The sequence below is a fragment of the Malaya genurostris genome, chromosome 3 (genome assembly GCF_030247185.1).
Source record: "Malaya genurostris strain Urasoe2022 chromosome 3, Malgen_1.1, whole genome shotgun sequence".
Classification (NCBI taxonomy): domain Eukaryota; kingdom Metazoa; phylum Arthropoda; class Insecta; order Diptera; family Culicidae; genus Malaya; species Malaya genurostris.
In genome coordinates, this window is record NC_080572.1 from 131767701 (window position 1) to 131783541 (window position 15841).

The 15841-nt window shown below is 34.6% G+C and overlaps 1 protein-coding gene across 1 annotated transcript in view; it reads right to left on the reverse strand.

The window, feature by feature from the left end:
* The window catches only part of LOC131433642 (ionotropic receptor 25a), a 348320-nt gene that overhangs the window by 92890 nt on the left and 239589 nt on the right, over positions 1 to 15841 (reverse strand). The window contains exon 7 of the mRNA XM_058600129.1: positions 2038 to 2630. Coding sequence (XP_058456112.1) covers positions 2038 to 2630 — 593 coding nt within the window. The remainder of the gene's footprint in view (positions 1 to 2037; positions 2631 to 15841) is intronic.

Below are 15841 nucleotides of genomic sequence, written 5' to 3' on the forward strand. Positions count from 1 at the left end.
GTCGATTATTTTATGCTGACGACACAAACATTTTTTTTAAATCATCATGTGCCTTTCGGACTTCATCGAATTACAAAAAATACTGGATTGCGATTTTCACCTTGGTCTGATCCAACGCAGCTACCGGTTGTACGAAGACTGTTGCCGTTTACTACATCTTGAACCTTTGGAATTGAGAAGAGCATATGCTCTAGCATCATTTGCTGCGAAACTGCTTAGGGGGAGTGTAGACTGCCCTGCTTTACTCGAGCGACTAAATATGTATACTCTTGAGAGACCTCTTCGACAACGACCTTTTCTGCTATTGGAAACTCGTGACACACTATATTATTAAATTGAACCTACCGTAATAATGTACTTTACATTGTCATATGAATTGTAAAAGAAATGACAATAAAAAATAAACTGATTAATTACCTTCCGATTTTCTTATTTCAACAGATAAGTAATTCTAACAGTTTTTGTAAACTTTCGTAGCTCTTAAAAAACTGATTTGTAGAATTTTCACGGCCGTTGTTCACGTTTTAGTGCATTTTGCTTCAATGGTGGATGACGCAGTTTTTTTTAGGCGAAGTTCGCACTGCGAACGGTCCACTAAAATATTATAACTATGCAAACTCCCGATTTGCATTTTTCAACGAAAGAAATTATCATAATGTCATTCGAAATTCTTTTCTGACTTTCAAGAGAGCCAAATTATGGAATTTTCTTCGCTATTGAACGCTGTTCAATGAATTTTTATCTAACGCAAAGGAGCTGAATGATGATTTTTTTAAACTGGTTTGATGCGAAGTTAGCAATGCGAACGGTGCACTACAATGTTTTTTTCTTACTTCCAATTTGCGCACGGACAAAATTCCGATTCTAAGAATGAGCAAAACGAGTCATAATTTTGGGAAAATAGTAAAAAAAAAAAACAACCTCAATGTCGAGTTCTTGCAAATACCACTGAACGATTTTTCCTTTTTGTTTTTGTTTACAAAAAATCGTTTGCAAAATCGTCTTATTTACAATATTTAGGTGAACCAATCCATGTAGTGTTTTTATATCTATGAAACAAATTAATCAAAGTGGTTCAATAAAAAAAATTTGATTTTCGTTAGATGGTGTTCCAAATTCACAGTCGAATTTATTTCGGTTTACACTAGCTCTCGTCACATCAAATATGTAAGAATACATTCATACAAAATGTACCGTTGATGTTGCCAAATGAAAAGGGTAGCCGTGCTTAGTCTTTTGTGATGTTAATTTTCGGATAATTATCTTTATTTTGTCAATTCCCTGTCAGCCAGTGAGTGAAACAACACAATTATGAAATAAATATGCCTAAGGATCAAAAAGCAAAGCCTTGGTTATATATTCCTGTAGTAGAATTTGACCTTCTGTTTCTACAGATTTCGCAGCCGATTGAGAGTGTACAGAACCATTGCATTGGCTGGTGCTACGATGCTACTGACACTACAAATCCTTCCAGGTCGGAGCTCGAACACACGACAACTGGTTTGTAAGACCAGTGCCCTATTAATTGAACCGCCAACCCGGGTGCCTAAGGATCAAGTAAACATTTTAAGTAGTTCTTGTTTTTCATTGTCTGATTTTCGCCTTACCATAAATCTTTTAAGAAATCCATCACATCACTTGAGGCATAGGGTTCAAAGTGAAAATTAGAGTTACGAACTTTGAAAGAAATACATTCCTCAAGTAACGCATTTTCGGACCATGATTAATTTTCATGGGAGAAGACTCATTGCTCATGGTTTCATGAGAAGTTAAAATGATTGGTTTTATGATTTTCTAATCATGACAGCAGTAATGCATTGATGGTTTGTAAACTTATCGCAATCTTTGTTTACTTCTCGGTGTGTTTTGCTCCTATGCAAACGACCAGCAGCTGAACGCAAATGTAACTACCCTTGTTTGAAACGAAACTCACACTGCAAACGATGTACAAAATAAATCCGTCATGTAGTAAAACTGGTACTGTATCTGGAACTGAATTTAAAACCTGAAACTAAATGAAGGGACTGTAATACTTACCCGAATAACCACCAAGTTGCTGCTACTAATCTACCAGACAAATTTTTCGGAGCTTCGCCTCCTCCTTGCGGTGTAAGAGATGTCATGCAAAACCACAGACATTCTTTGATGTTGAATTCTCGTTTTTCATCATCATTTTCATATTTTTCACGATTGTTTTGATAACTATAAGGACTATAACGGTCAAAAATCCACATCAAAAAACTAGTGAAAAAATATGCAGCCAGAATGCAAAGCCATACATTTGTTTCGAGCACAGTTAAAAACTTGAATAATGAACTAGGTGTGCTTGGTAGCTGCATCATTATAGAAATTCCTACTAAGTCGTAATATGGGACAGTGAAATCAATTACTGTTTCACGTTCTGCCATAACAGAGATAGATCCTAAGCCGATATCAGCTTGCTTGTCAATTAGTTTTCGCACGATTCCATTCCACTCTCCTTTGTCATTCATATTTCCAAATTTTCCATCTTCTACTTCTCTAATTTCATAATCAAATTTTACAATTTTAGCAATTTCATCCAGTAGATCGATACAGTATCCTTTAAATCCTTTCGGTGCTGTTGAGTCTCGCATGATGAAGGGCTCTTGCTAGAAAAAAAATCAACAAAGTAAATATTGATTAGGTTTTTCTGATAATGATGCGATTATTTCAGAATTGTTCCAAATAGCATTCGATTCAGTTCCTCAAATTGAGCAATACCTGTACGTGGGTGTGGATGTGTGTTAGTGCAAAAATATTACTATTTTTTCTCCGAGGTGACAGCATCGATTTTCCCAAACTGAAGCTCAAATAAAAGGTTTCATTGTACCATTGGTTGGATTTCAATTATATTCAGATTCGACTTCCGGTTCCCGAGTTATAGGGTCAGGAATCAGAACATAATGGCTTAGATGGCACGTTCCCCACGTTTATCGGAGATTTGTGCCTTGCCTTTGTATATGTCTTATCATCATTTTCCTGATGTGAAGGGATATGGGAGATGAGAGTTTAGGAGGGGAGTAAGACAACACGAAAACACAAATAATGTACAAAGCTTTTCTACACTCCCAGAGGGATGCGGAATGCTCTGCTGGTTATAAAGCAGTTTGAGACACCCAAATCCTAAAGGAGATTGGTGTTTATTCTTTGCTCGTAAAACACTAAACTTTCCGGAAGGAATGCTGAATGCTTTATGAGTGCCTATTGGCACGAAAATAAAACTTTGTGTCGTCGTAAAGATTTAAAGTTTTACTTTATCAGATGACAGTTTGTGTCTTATGACACGCGCTGTCACCTTGTGAAATCCATAATTCATTCTGAATTCGAGCTTCTTCAGAGCATCCAGAGACTCATAATCAATTCTGCAGATAATCAGCTGACTACCTGCAACACTGGATTTGACTTCAGGATCCTCCATCGAAGCGCCGGAATCATCGGGTTATGGAAATTTAACCTTTTCAAAACATCGATCGCCTCCAAGCTTTCCTTGCTATGCCAAGGAATACTAAACGAGATCTTATTTTGATGAAGGCTATAGGGTTCAATTACGAACCTGTTGAACCTTGCTTTCTTATTTATCATTTCCAACCTCTGAATGAGCCAGACGCGACTATCCTCGTTCTCAGGAGAGAACCAGACAGCACCGTACCGAAGTCCACAACCTGTGAAGCTGGGAATGAATGAGGAGGGCGGGGTTGAATAAAGGAGACCATTAATATCACTCAGTAAATCGTCCTTCAAGTCCGAAGTAAACATTCCGTCCACTATTAGTACTTGAACGCGATTATCGACAGTAGAAGCTGAATTTTTCTCAGGGGAAGTATCGAGTCTGTCAGCTTTCAGACGATTCAACTTCTTCCTCATGGTTTTGTACAAATTCTTTTTCTTTTTCGGCGCATCTTGCTTTTCAGCATCGACGGTCGAAATATCAGATGGCAGTAAATCCATTGAATCCGGATTATCTACAACAGGTGGAATCACACCACCAACCATCATCCCATCAGTACAAGTCTCATTGGATGAAGTTGATGCAGTAACATCCTCCCGCAATAGATCTCAGGATACTTGATTAGATTGAGCAGCCATTTTAGTCTTACCAGAAGACATTTATCTCTCTAGAACCAGCAAAACGAAACGTTATCGTCAGTGTTCAAGGATAAAAAGAAAGACCCGACCGGGAATCACACAACAGATTTCTTCCCGATCGACCAACACAAATAAGAATTGTGTAAAAGCAAAACATATAAAAATTTGTCTGTTTGACAATTTCGTAAAGCGCTAGTGTTCAAAAGTTTAAGCACATCTAAAAATGTCCTTATGCAAAATTTGAGCTAAATCCGATATGCGTAAGGGGTGCTGCCCGGTGGTAAAGGTTTGACAATTTTTCACCTTGAAAAAGCACCATAGGGGAAATGGTGAAATTTCCAAAATCGAAAATTTTTTTTAATGCCGAAATTCTTAAAACTACATAAAACATCGAAATTTAGTGTCATCTCAAAATAAAAATTTTGATATTTTTTCTAAGTCCCAAAAAGTCGATTTTTTCAAAAAAAATTTTTTTTCGAGATGACACTTAATCTCGACGTTTCATACAATTCTAAGCCTTTTGGCATCAAAAAATGTTTTTCGATTTCGAAATTTTCATGTATTCCTCTGAAGCATACTTTTGTGAACTACTTGAATCAATATGAATCAATTGGTGTTAAAATTAGTATCTGAAACTATATAATAAAAGTACGAAATATATTTTCATGAGACTGTTATGAAAGAAAAGAAAGGCATTATCACACCACTAGGTGGATTAAGAAGGGTTTTGTCGTGAATACGACTTACTTTACTATGGGGCGCCTTTTCAAAATTTACCCTCTGAGAGAGTGATAAGTTTTTGATCGTGAATATCTCCTGTTATATCTAACGAATCAACATAATTCTTGCTACATGCCATCGGAAATATGATCACAATTTTATGATAAAACTTTCAGTTGTGTGACATATTCTTAAATAGTTCACAATTAAACTTTTCTGAAATGTTTGGTATAAACGAGTATCAAAGAGGATAATTTATATGGCGCGTTTGCCTTTCTCGTATTTTGAAAGCTCATAGCTCAGTGATCTGTAGAAGGATTTATATAATCTAACTACCAATAGAATCGAAAATCTTCAACTTGAACGTGTATTACAACAATATTGAAGTTTTTCAATAGTACACTATTGAAAAACCTGTTTGATTTAACCCATGACAGCACCAGCCAATCAGAACGCGAGATGTCTGTATCTATACAAGAGCATCCATATAAAAGTTGAATGGTTCATTTTTCCTACCATTTGCTGAGCAACTCTTCCCGAAACAAGACACACGACAGCAACATCGAGGACCTGTCGTCTCATTGTTTCCCGATATGAATGCACGAGACATCGTCAGCACAATGACACCGAACAAGGCAGCCAAAAAGTCCAGCAAGGCCCATTGCCGAAACAAGACACACACGAGAACCATCTCAGATCTCAATATTTCCTACCAAAAGATTCATCAAGATGGGTGTTAAAATAATTTGCACCGTCACTAACACATTCAATTACGAACGGCAATGCGAAAGCGAAAGTGATGATTTTGAACACATCTTTATATTAGTATAGGGTCTTGTGAAAATATGCCGTGCGAAACAGAGTTGCCGCAGATCAATATATATTTTTGTCGCGAGTAGTTTAGTATGCGGCCGAAAACAAAAATTGTTAGAACAAATGTTTCCACTTGATTTGCGCATTCTACTTTCCAGGCGTATCAGAACTGGCTAAACTTAAAGCAATTCTAAATATTTCTTTATCACAGTGATGTGGTCATCCTGAAAAGGACGGGGTTTTCAACGGATGGCCAGCTGCAGATGGCGAGGGATGATTTTCGTTTTCGTTGTCATGGGCAGCGTTACCGGTCAACTCCAACACTTCGGCAACCAAGTACTCCATCACTGCCGCCAGATAGACCGATGCACCAGCACTGACACGCTCGGCGTAGTTCCCCTTCCGAGGCAAACGATGGATTCTGCCGCCAACTGGGCACTTCAGACAAGCACGGTTTGAGCGGGACTTTACCTTGCCCTTAATTGTTCCTCCACAATATGCTGTTAACAGCTCGACGACCCATTCAGAATTACTGGCTGCCGCTCTGCTAACTCTCTCTTTTATATCGTTTCACTGTTTCCCGTTCTGCGTATAGGAAAGGAATTCTAACAAAGGGGACGTCCTACCGTGCTACCACTAGCACGTATAAAAGGAAATGTGATGTGAGAAATAGCGTCATTTACGTTAAAGCAGCTACTCTGTACGTACGAGACACCGTCAGAACGATGGCTCCGAGAACAGGTAGCAAAGCAGATTTGTACCGTCACTAACACATTCAATTACGAACGGCAATGCGAAAGCGAAAGTGATGATGTTGAACACATCTTTATACTAGTATGGGGTCGTGTGAAAATATGCCATGCGAAACAGGGTTGCCATATATACAGGTTAATCTGTATTATTATTATTACTATCATTATTATTATTAGAATCACTCTTGCATACCGAAGATCGTAGATACATTTCAGACCAGGCCATTGCAATTGTCTCGTACTGAAATTTCGAGAAGAATCAGATATCTTCGAACTTCATAGCTTCAATAAAAATAAACTACAAATTTGTCGTACCTAGCTTCCTATATTAGCAAATTAAAAAGGAATTGTTTCAAGTTTGGAATATATAAAGGGTGATTTTTTAAGAGCTTGAGAACTTTTTTAAACAATAAAACGCATAAAATTTGCAAAATCTCATCGGTTCTTTATTTTAAACGTTAGATTGGTACATGACATTTACTTTTTGAAGATAATTTCATCTGCCACAACGTCGAATTTTCAGTGAATGGGCCCTAGAAAAGTTGGCAGAAAATCCGCTTTTTTATCGACAAATTTTGTTCAGCGATGAGGCTCATTTCTGGTTGAATGGCTACGTAAATAAGCAAAATTGCCGCATTTGGAGTGAATAGCAACCAGAAGCCGTTCAAGAACTGCCCATGCATCCCGAAAAATGCACTGTTTGGTGTGGTTTGTACGCTGGTGGAATCATTGGACCGTATTTTTTCAAAGATGCTGTTGGACGCAACGTTACAGTGAATGGCGATCGCTATCGTTCGATGCTAACAAACTTTTTGTTGCCAAAAATGGAAGAACTGAACTTGGTTGACATGTGGTTTGAACAAGATGGCGCTACATGCCACACAGCTCGCGATTCTATGGCCATTTTGAGGGAAAACTTCGGAGAACAATTCATCTCAAGAAATGGACCGGTAAGTTGGCCACCAAGATCATGCGATTTGACGCCTTTAGACTATTTTTTGTGGGGCTACGTCAAGTCTAAAGTCTACAGAAATAAGCCAGTAACTATTCCAGCTTTGGAAGACAACATTTCCGAAGAAATTCGGGCTATTCCGGCCGAAATGCTCGAAAAAGTTGCCCAAAATTGGACTTTCCGAATGGACCACCTAAGACGCAGCCGCGGTCAACATTTAAATGAAATTATCTTCAAAAAGTAAATGTCATGTACCAATCTAACGTTTAAAATAAAGAACCGATGAGATTTTGCAAATTTTATGCGTTTTATTGTTTAAAAAAGTTCTCAAGCTCTTAAAAAATCACCCTTTAGTTGTAGAATAGTAGCTGTTTAATGTAACTAATCTGTACTTTAATGTATGTGTATCGCTTCAAATTCTATTAGTGAAAAAGAGGAAAGCTTGCACAATTCATACAATCAATCAACTAACTGATATTCGGAAAAGTGATGGGAGCGTGTCAGTTTTTTCGTATTCACGACATCCAGTTATGTCTCTGACATTACTCACCCGCCTTTTTTGTATTTCTTCACTTCTATGTGACTAATCTCTTGAATGATTCTTTAGATCAATTTAGTACCGGAACTTTTACACTTTTCGTTCAGCCTTTACCTTAATCTATTTACAGCAGAAGCTAATTGATAGACTTGTTTTCTTCTGGTGAAATGAGACTTTTCGTTTCTGGTGAGATGCACTTTTTCGTTTCTGGTGGTCGTCAAATGGTGAGATAACTAAGTCCTCACAAGTCCCTATCTCATGCCTCCCCGAGCGTCTATGATGACATTTGGTCAATAGAACGGCGTCGACTGGGTGCTATCGCCTTCTGCGTTAGTAGCAGAATGAGAGGGTGCGAAATGGCTTGTAGGTTGAAGCCCATCCTAAAGTGCAATGTTTATCATAGTATATTACAACATATAGTTCTGTTGTTTATTACATCATGTATAATAATTATTATTATTATTATTATTATTATTATTTCGTATATTATCGTCTTACACTATTTTATGTTATTATATACTATGTTGTATTGTATTATTCTGCATTGCATTATATCATATTATATTGTATTATATTATATTATATTTTATTATGTTATATTATATTATATTATATTGTATTCTATTATATTATGTTATGTTATATTGTATTGCATTATGTTTTATTATATTATATTATATTATAGGGTTTGTTATGAGTAGTACTACGTACCTCTGCGCATAATATAAATTTGATTTCCTTATAAGTTATCATTTTTAAAGTAATCTTTTAACTAAATATCAAGGTCGTCACAAGGTGAACTTGGTCCTCACTGGTTCCTGTTTCATGCTTACACGTGTGTCTGTGGTGACAATTGGTCGATGGAATGCATTGATGGCAGAATGAGAGGATGAGAAATGACATATAAATTCAAGTAATATAATATCATAGCATATCGCAACATATCATTTTATTCATTCTATTATTTATTATATATCTCATTGTACTATGTTATATTGTTTTTTATTATTATTTTCATTATTATATTTATTGTTATTATTATAAATTTGTCGTCAATAATAATGACATATATTATTTTTATAGATGTGGATATTATCATTGTTATTAGAAAAGAAATATTCTACTTCCTGCAGTATTGCGAAGATATAAGAGCATAACTGACACTCTACATTAACTGTTATTTTATATATTGTTTTATAATATATTATATTATATTGTATGACATTGCATTATATTATATTATATTATGTTATATTATATTATTTTGTAATCTATTATATCATTTTATGTTATATTAATTTCATTACACTATGTTTCATTGTATTTATCAACATAAAACATTTATCACGGGGACTTAAAGGGGAGGGAGCATCAGGGCATCGAACGAATTGATGACTGGACGAGGGATTGTGGATAGCCAGCCCAAGTCACTTGAAGGAAACTTGTTTCCTTCTGAAGGTTTGAAATGAGTCTGACGCGCCCTTCTCAAACAAATCATCAGGCGGGTTCAAGCATGTATAGCGATATGCTTCATCCATGCACTGGATATTATGGTTGGAAGAGCATCTTTTATTCCCGCGGAATACGAGTAAGTGACTCTACTTATATATCCGCCCAACCCTTTTTGTTCGCTTTTCGGTAACAGCTATAGTAAGAAGGTGAATGGATGAGTCATATCGGGGCTACTGTAAGTCTACCCGCATCCACTGGCAAGTCCTTGAACTGATGGTGGCTTCACTTCACATCACATCACATCAGATACACTTTTTGTTTCTGGTGAGATACACTTTTCGTTTCTGGTGAGATGCACTTTTCGTTTCTGGTTAGATGCACTTTTTATTTCTTAATCTATCTATAGCAGAAGTTAATTGATAGAATTGTTTTCTTCTAGTGAGATGCACTTTTCGTTTCTGGTGAGAGGCACTTTTCGTTTCTGGTGAGAGGCACTTTTTGATTCTAGTGAAATGCAGTTTTCGGTTCTGCTTTTACTTTAACCAATTTACAGCAGAGGTTAATTGATTGACTTGTTTTCCTGTCCCTATTTTTACCTGGAGCTGTTAGCGAAATATATTCAATAGTTGCACTATTTATGTATTGTAACGTTTGTTATGCTTCATTAAAGTATAGTGACTTTGTGAAAGTGTAATAACGTGACAGTGAAATAGTGGGATTAAATGGTACATAAATAGTGCTACTATTGTTTTCCTGGTGAAATGAGAACACAGATAACAAAACAAAACTGCATGTCTGTAATTCAGAACACTAGCGCGCGAATGAATCAACTTTTGCCTGTTTTAATTAAGTTTCGACCGCTTGAACCGACTAACTTGTCTACGGGCCGACGTCCGAGACTAACGGATATTTCCCGCGCACACTCTGAGACTGACTAGCTCCTAACTCTTCCCAACTATGGGTTTTTATGCCCCTAGCATTTATTTTCGGGTGAAGCCCGAAGATTTTAGTACAAGCCGAGCTTGTGATTCTAAGTAGAAAGTTCATGACATCTACGAAGTTCTACCGAAAGCCGAGATCACTGTCACTATGCCAGAGGCAGTGACCAGTGTCCGTGAAAAAAATAACTTTGTTTTTACAACATTGCTGCGCTGACTAATGCCCGGAACTGTCTATGGTTTTATAACAAAGTTTTTTAAACATCGTTGCGATGACTAATGCTCGAAAAACGCTTCTATAACAAAGTTTATACATGAAGGCTGCGGCTACGCTGATATGAGAGTTTCCTTCACAACTTCCTACTTTTTCCTATAATAAAATCAAAGGAAAATTGCTGAGGGCCTGCATGCCCCCTTACTTACTGAGCTTGATGTTACCTGAAGGGTGAATATCAAGTCGAATGCGTTGGTTTATAACATTGAGGTTTGTAGCTGTATCACAATTTTCTGTATTTAATTACTGTTGCCCAACTTATTTACTTATTTATTTATTTTTTTGTTTTCGTTTTTGCTGTACGTGAACTAAATTCCCTAACCTTACGGTGGTCCTCGTGTGTGTGTTCTCCTCTGACGCCATCCTGTTCCATGGTATGCTTCTATTATTACTTTATCTGTGGGGTGATCGAACGGTTTCTAGTCTCGGACTCTGGGTACCGTGTCGTTCTCATTCCGAATGGCTCATTCTTCTGTGTTGGTGATTCGTATTAGGGCTTCTCGTTGTTTAGGTACTCGCTTCATTGGGCATAGTTAAGAATTGATCATTGACACCTTTGCGTTTTGGGCATCATTGGGATTACTGCCAGTAGTAATAATAGTTCCGTAAAAAAATGTGATGGAGCTTTTCGTTGATTAGTCATTTAGTCTCGTTGGGTACAATGTGTTGAGGCTCCTAGCAGCTTTTATGTATTTCATTTGATCTCGTGGTTGTTTTCTTCGTAGTGTTTTTAGTTTTCCACGTATTAATAAACTTTTATTTTCATGTGTTTGTTTATGGTATTCAGTTGAGCTTGGCGATGCTCACTGATTAAATGTGGGGTAGCGATTTGTAACGTTGTGGCATACCCACGCAAGTCATCCTTAACTGTGTCGACTGCGTTTACTTCCTTCTTGTTTTGTTATCAGTTGTACTTGATGATGTAGCAATTTGTAGCATTGCCATTACTTCAATTTGTTATCACGTCTTCCATATTAAGCTTTCGTAAATTTTCTGCCTCGATTTTTTTCTGCTGTTCTTCCTTCTGACATCTTAGTGGTTCCACGGTTCCCTTTGCCTTCAGCCTGCCACAGCATCCGATCACACCCTCTCGTTCTCTTAGGTAGCTTGGCTAAGCTACTGACATCCTTCCTTCTGCAACGACTATTTTCGGGCACACACACAGTTTAGGACTCCCAAAAAAAACTTTTATTCGTTTTATATGATTCTGTGCCTTTAGGGTAATCTATTTTCTATTCTATGATTGTTATTATTATTATTTTTATATATGAATTTTATTCATAATTGCATTGTGCCATTTGCGTTTTTCTCATTGTCATAACTTTGTGCATCGTATTTTTTTTCCGTTATCATACTTGTTCTATTAGTTATCATACTTGTTCTATTAATTAGTTGAGGTAACTCGCACCTCTTTAACCCGTAGATACAGGTCGACAACCCGTCTGTTGCCAATACGCCTGTCTGTGAAAATAAATAAGTAATTAAACTTGCGGCATGTGAATGCTTGTTGCAGGTAATTATGAGTCTTTTCTAAACTATCCCGCAACTAGCTTCTATGCCGTATACATTTTAATGGTGTCCTACCATCCATAGCTTCAGAAGTCGTCCTTCCGTTCAATTACTGGAATCACTTCTAAGCTGGTCGGTTGTGTAGTATCCATGCAGCAGCTCCTCTCCCCCACTACCTGAGCTGGTTCTTTCGGTGCGTGTTCCTGTTTTTCCTTTCTAAAAATAAACTCAAATCTGGACTTTAATATTTTTCCAATAATAATCGGAACCAATAAAGTAACTTAGATTCTAATTCTTTATTAAATGTGTTGTCTTCAATCAAAAATATATTCTTTTGCCTTTCTCATATAGAAAGGCTATGAAATCACTGTGAAAATCGACTTTTTAACCGAGGCCCGGAGGGCCGAATGTTATATACCATTCGACTCAGCTTGACGAACTGAGCAAATGTCTGTGTGTGTATGTGTGTGTATGTAACAAAAATATGCACTCACTTTTCTCACAGATGGTTGAACCGATTTTCAAAAACAATGATTCAAATAAAAGGTCTCATAGTCCCATAGCCTGCTATTGAATTTCATTCCGATCCGACTTCCGGTTCCGGAGATATAGGATGATATGTAGCAAAAAAGTGAAAATAATATGCACTCACTTTTTTCAGAGATGGCTAAACCGATTTTCACAAACTAAGACTCAAATAAAAGGTATTATAGTCCCATAGCTTGCTATTGAATTTCATTTGAATGTGACTTATTATTATTATTATTATTATTATTATTATTATTATTATTATTATTATTATTATTATTATTATTATTATTATTATTATTATTATTATTATTATTATTATTATTATTATTATTATTATTATTATTATTATTATTATTATTATTATTAATATTATTATTATTATTTATTATTTTATTTTATTAGTATTTTTCCACGAACGATGGTTAAAAACAGGTACAAATCCCATAAAACTGTCTGATAAATTCTTCTAGTTTGCAGAGTTTGTTAGTTTGTGAGCACATGAAAACTTAATTCGGCACTACTGGTCCCCTCTTTCCCTGTTCCGAGAGCACCGAAAGTGGATAAGAAAAACTCCTTAAACTAAATTCACTTCGATTTCTCTGCGATGCTTGAACCGATTTTGACGAATCTTGATTTGAATTAAAGTTCATACTGTTTTTTAACCCACTGTGAAATTTCATCCGGATCCGACTTCCGGTTCCGCAGTTGCAGGCGATGAGTGTCAAAGTTTTCAAATCGCTATATAGAGTGACAATATGTGCAACACCGAAAGAAGAAGAAAACACAAAACGAACAAGGCGTGCTTTGTTCTATTTCGTACACGTTGTGTAGTGATGTCAATAATAATAATAATATTAATAATAATAATAATAATAATAATAATAATAATAATAATAATAATAATAATAATAATAATAATAATAATAATAATAATAATAATAATAATAATAATAATAATAATAATAATAATAATAATAATAATAATAATAATAATAATAATAATAATAATAATAATAATAATAATAATAATAATAATAATAATAATAATAATAATAATAATAATAATAATAATAATAATAATAATAATAATAATAATAATAATAATAATAATAATAATAATAATAATAATAATAATAATAATAATAATAATAATAATAATAATAATAATAATAATAATAATAATAATAATAATAATAATAATAATAATAATAATAATAATAATAATAATAATAATAATAATAATAATAATAATAATAATAATAATAATAATAATAATAATAATAATAATAATAATAATAATAATAATAATAATAATAATAATAATAATAATAATAATAATAATAATAATAATAATAATAATAATAATAATAAATAATAATAATAATAATAAAACCTGTTTTAATCCTCCTAGTGGTGTAATGATGCCTTTCTCATGTACATATAATATTCTGGTATTCCATTCAAAATTTATCTCTTCGATTTTTGAAACAAACCAAGAGATTGTTTGTGCATTAACTAGTATAACATACAGAATAAAACAATGCTTTGATTGCGTGAGTCATTCACATTTTCACGAACCAAAGTCGGTTCGTGCGGCCACCAACTAACATGACACATAAACTCTTCTAGTACGCACTCTAAATTACGATTTAAATGTTTGTTGTATCCGAAAATATTTTAAGTGAGGGTGTACAATATTGAACACACTTTACCCTATGCCTCCGGAACCGGAAGTCGGATCCGGATGAAATTCAGGCATTCTGTATGGGACCACGAGACCTTTCATTTGAATCTACTTTTGTGGAAATCAGTCAAACCATCGCTGAGAAAAGTGAGTGAGATCTATTGTGGTATATATGACCACTATTTCCGGTACTTCTGGAACCGGATACCGGGAACCAGGATAGCTGGAATCGGTTTGTTTAGTTGCCTACTGATAATGACTTTCGATTTGTGTGGTTTTGAGACCAGTTTAGAAAATTTTTTACGTTTTTTGTTTCGCCGGTTTAAGTGACGGTGTACAATATTGAACACACTTTACCCTATAATTCCGGAACCGAAAGTCGGATCCGGATGAAATTCAGGAATTCCGTATGGGACCACGAGACCTTTCATTTGAATCTAAGTTTGTCAAAATCAGTTCAGCCATCTCCGAGAAAACCTAGTGAGATTATTTGACACATACACACACACATACATACACACACACAGGCATTGCTCAGCTTGATGAACTGAGTCGAATGGTATATGACACTTGGCCCTCCGGGCCAATTTTCACTGGTCGGTTTTCCAAGTGATTGCATAACCTTTCTATATGAGAAAGGCAATAATAATAATAATAATAATAATAATAATAATAATAATAATAATAATAATAATAATAATAATAATAATAATAATAATAATAATAATAAAAATAATAATAATAATAATAATAATAATAATAATAATAATAATAATAATCCTACTACATGTTATATGTTGCTGATTTAAGCTGTTTAGCTTGACTTACATATGCAGAAGTAACAGAAACTCAGGTTCGTTTCATTTGTTAGATTTAGTTTATTTGGTTTAATCGAAATAGAGTATGAGATAGTAAGTATAGGTTCAACTACGTTCAAAACTGTTCCTATTTGTAGGTCATATTTGTTGGTAGTAAACGAACCAACTTCGGCTATTCCGAATCAAAAACTGCAAAACGGATCTCACTTACTTTTCTTGGAGATGGCCAAATCGTTTTTCAGAAACTTATAGGTTCAAAAGAAAAGTCTTACAGTTTCATACAGAATTCCTTAATTTGTTGTGGATACTACTTTCGGTTCCGGAACTACAGGGTAAACAGGTTTTATAGAGTTTGTTAAATTAGGTTCGAACAAACTGTCCTATTTCTATTCAATAAAGAGTTGTTTTTGCGAATTTCACGGTTATATTTATGATGTAATGAGTAATATGAGAAAGGCATCATTACACCACTAGGTGGATTAAAATAGGTTTTGTCATGTTATGTTTAGTTTCTGAAAACTTTTCCCCTTTATGATGCCAACCAATTCCTATCTCTCTGTTTCTTGAGATTCCAATATTATTAGTTTGTCAGTGACAGAGTTTTCATGTATATATATATATATATATATATATATATATATATATATATATATATATATATATATATATATATATATATATATATATATATATATATATATATATATATATATATATATATATATATATATATATATATATATATATATATAT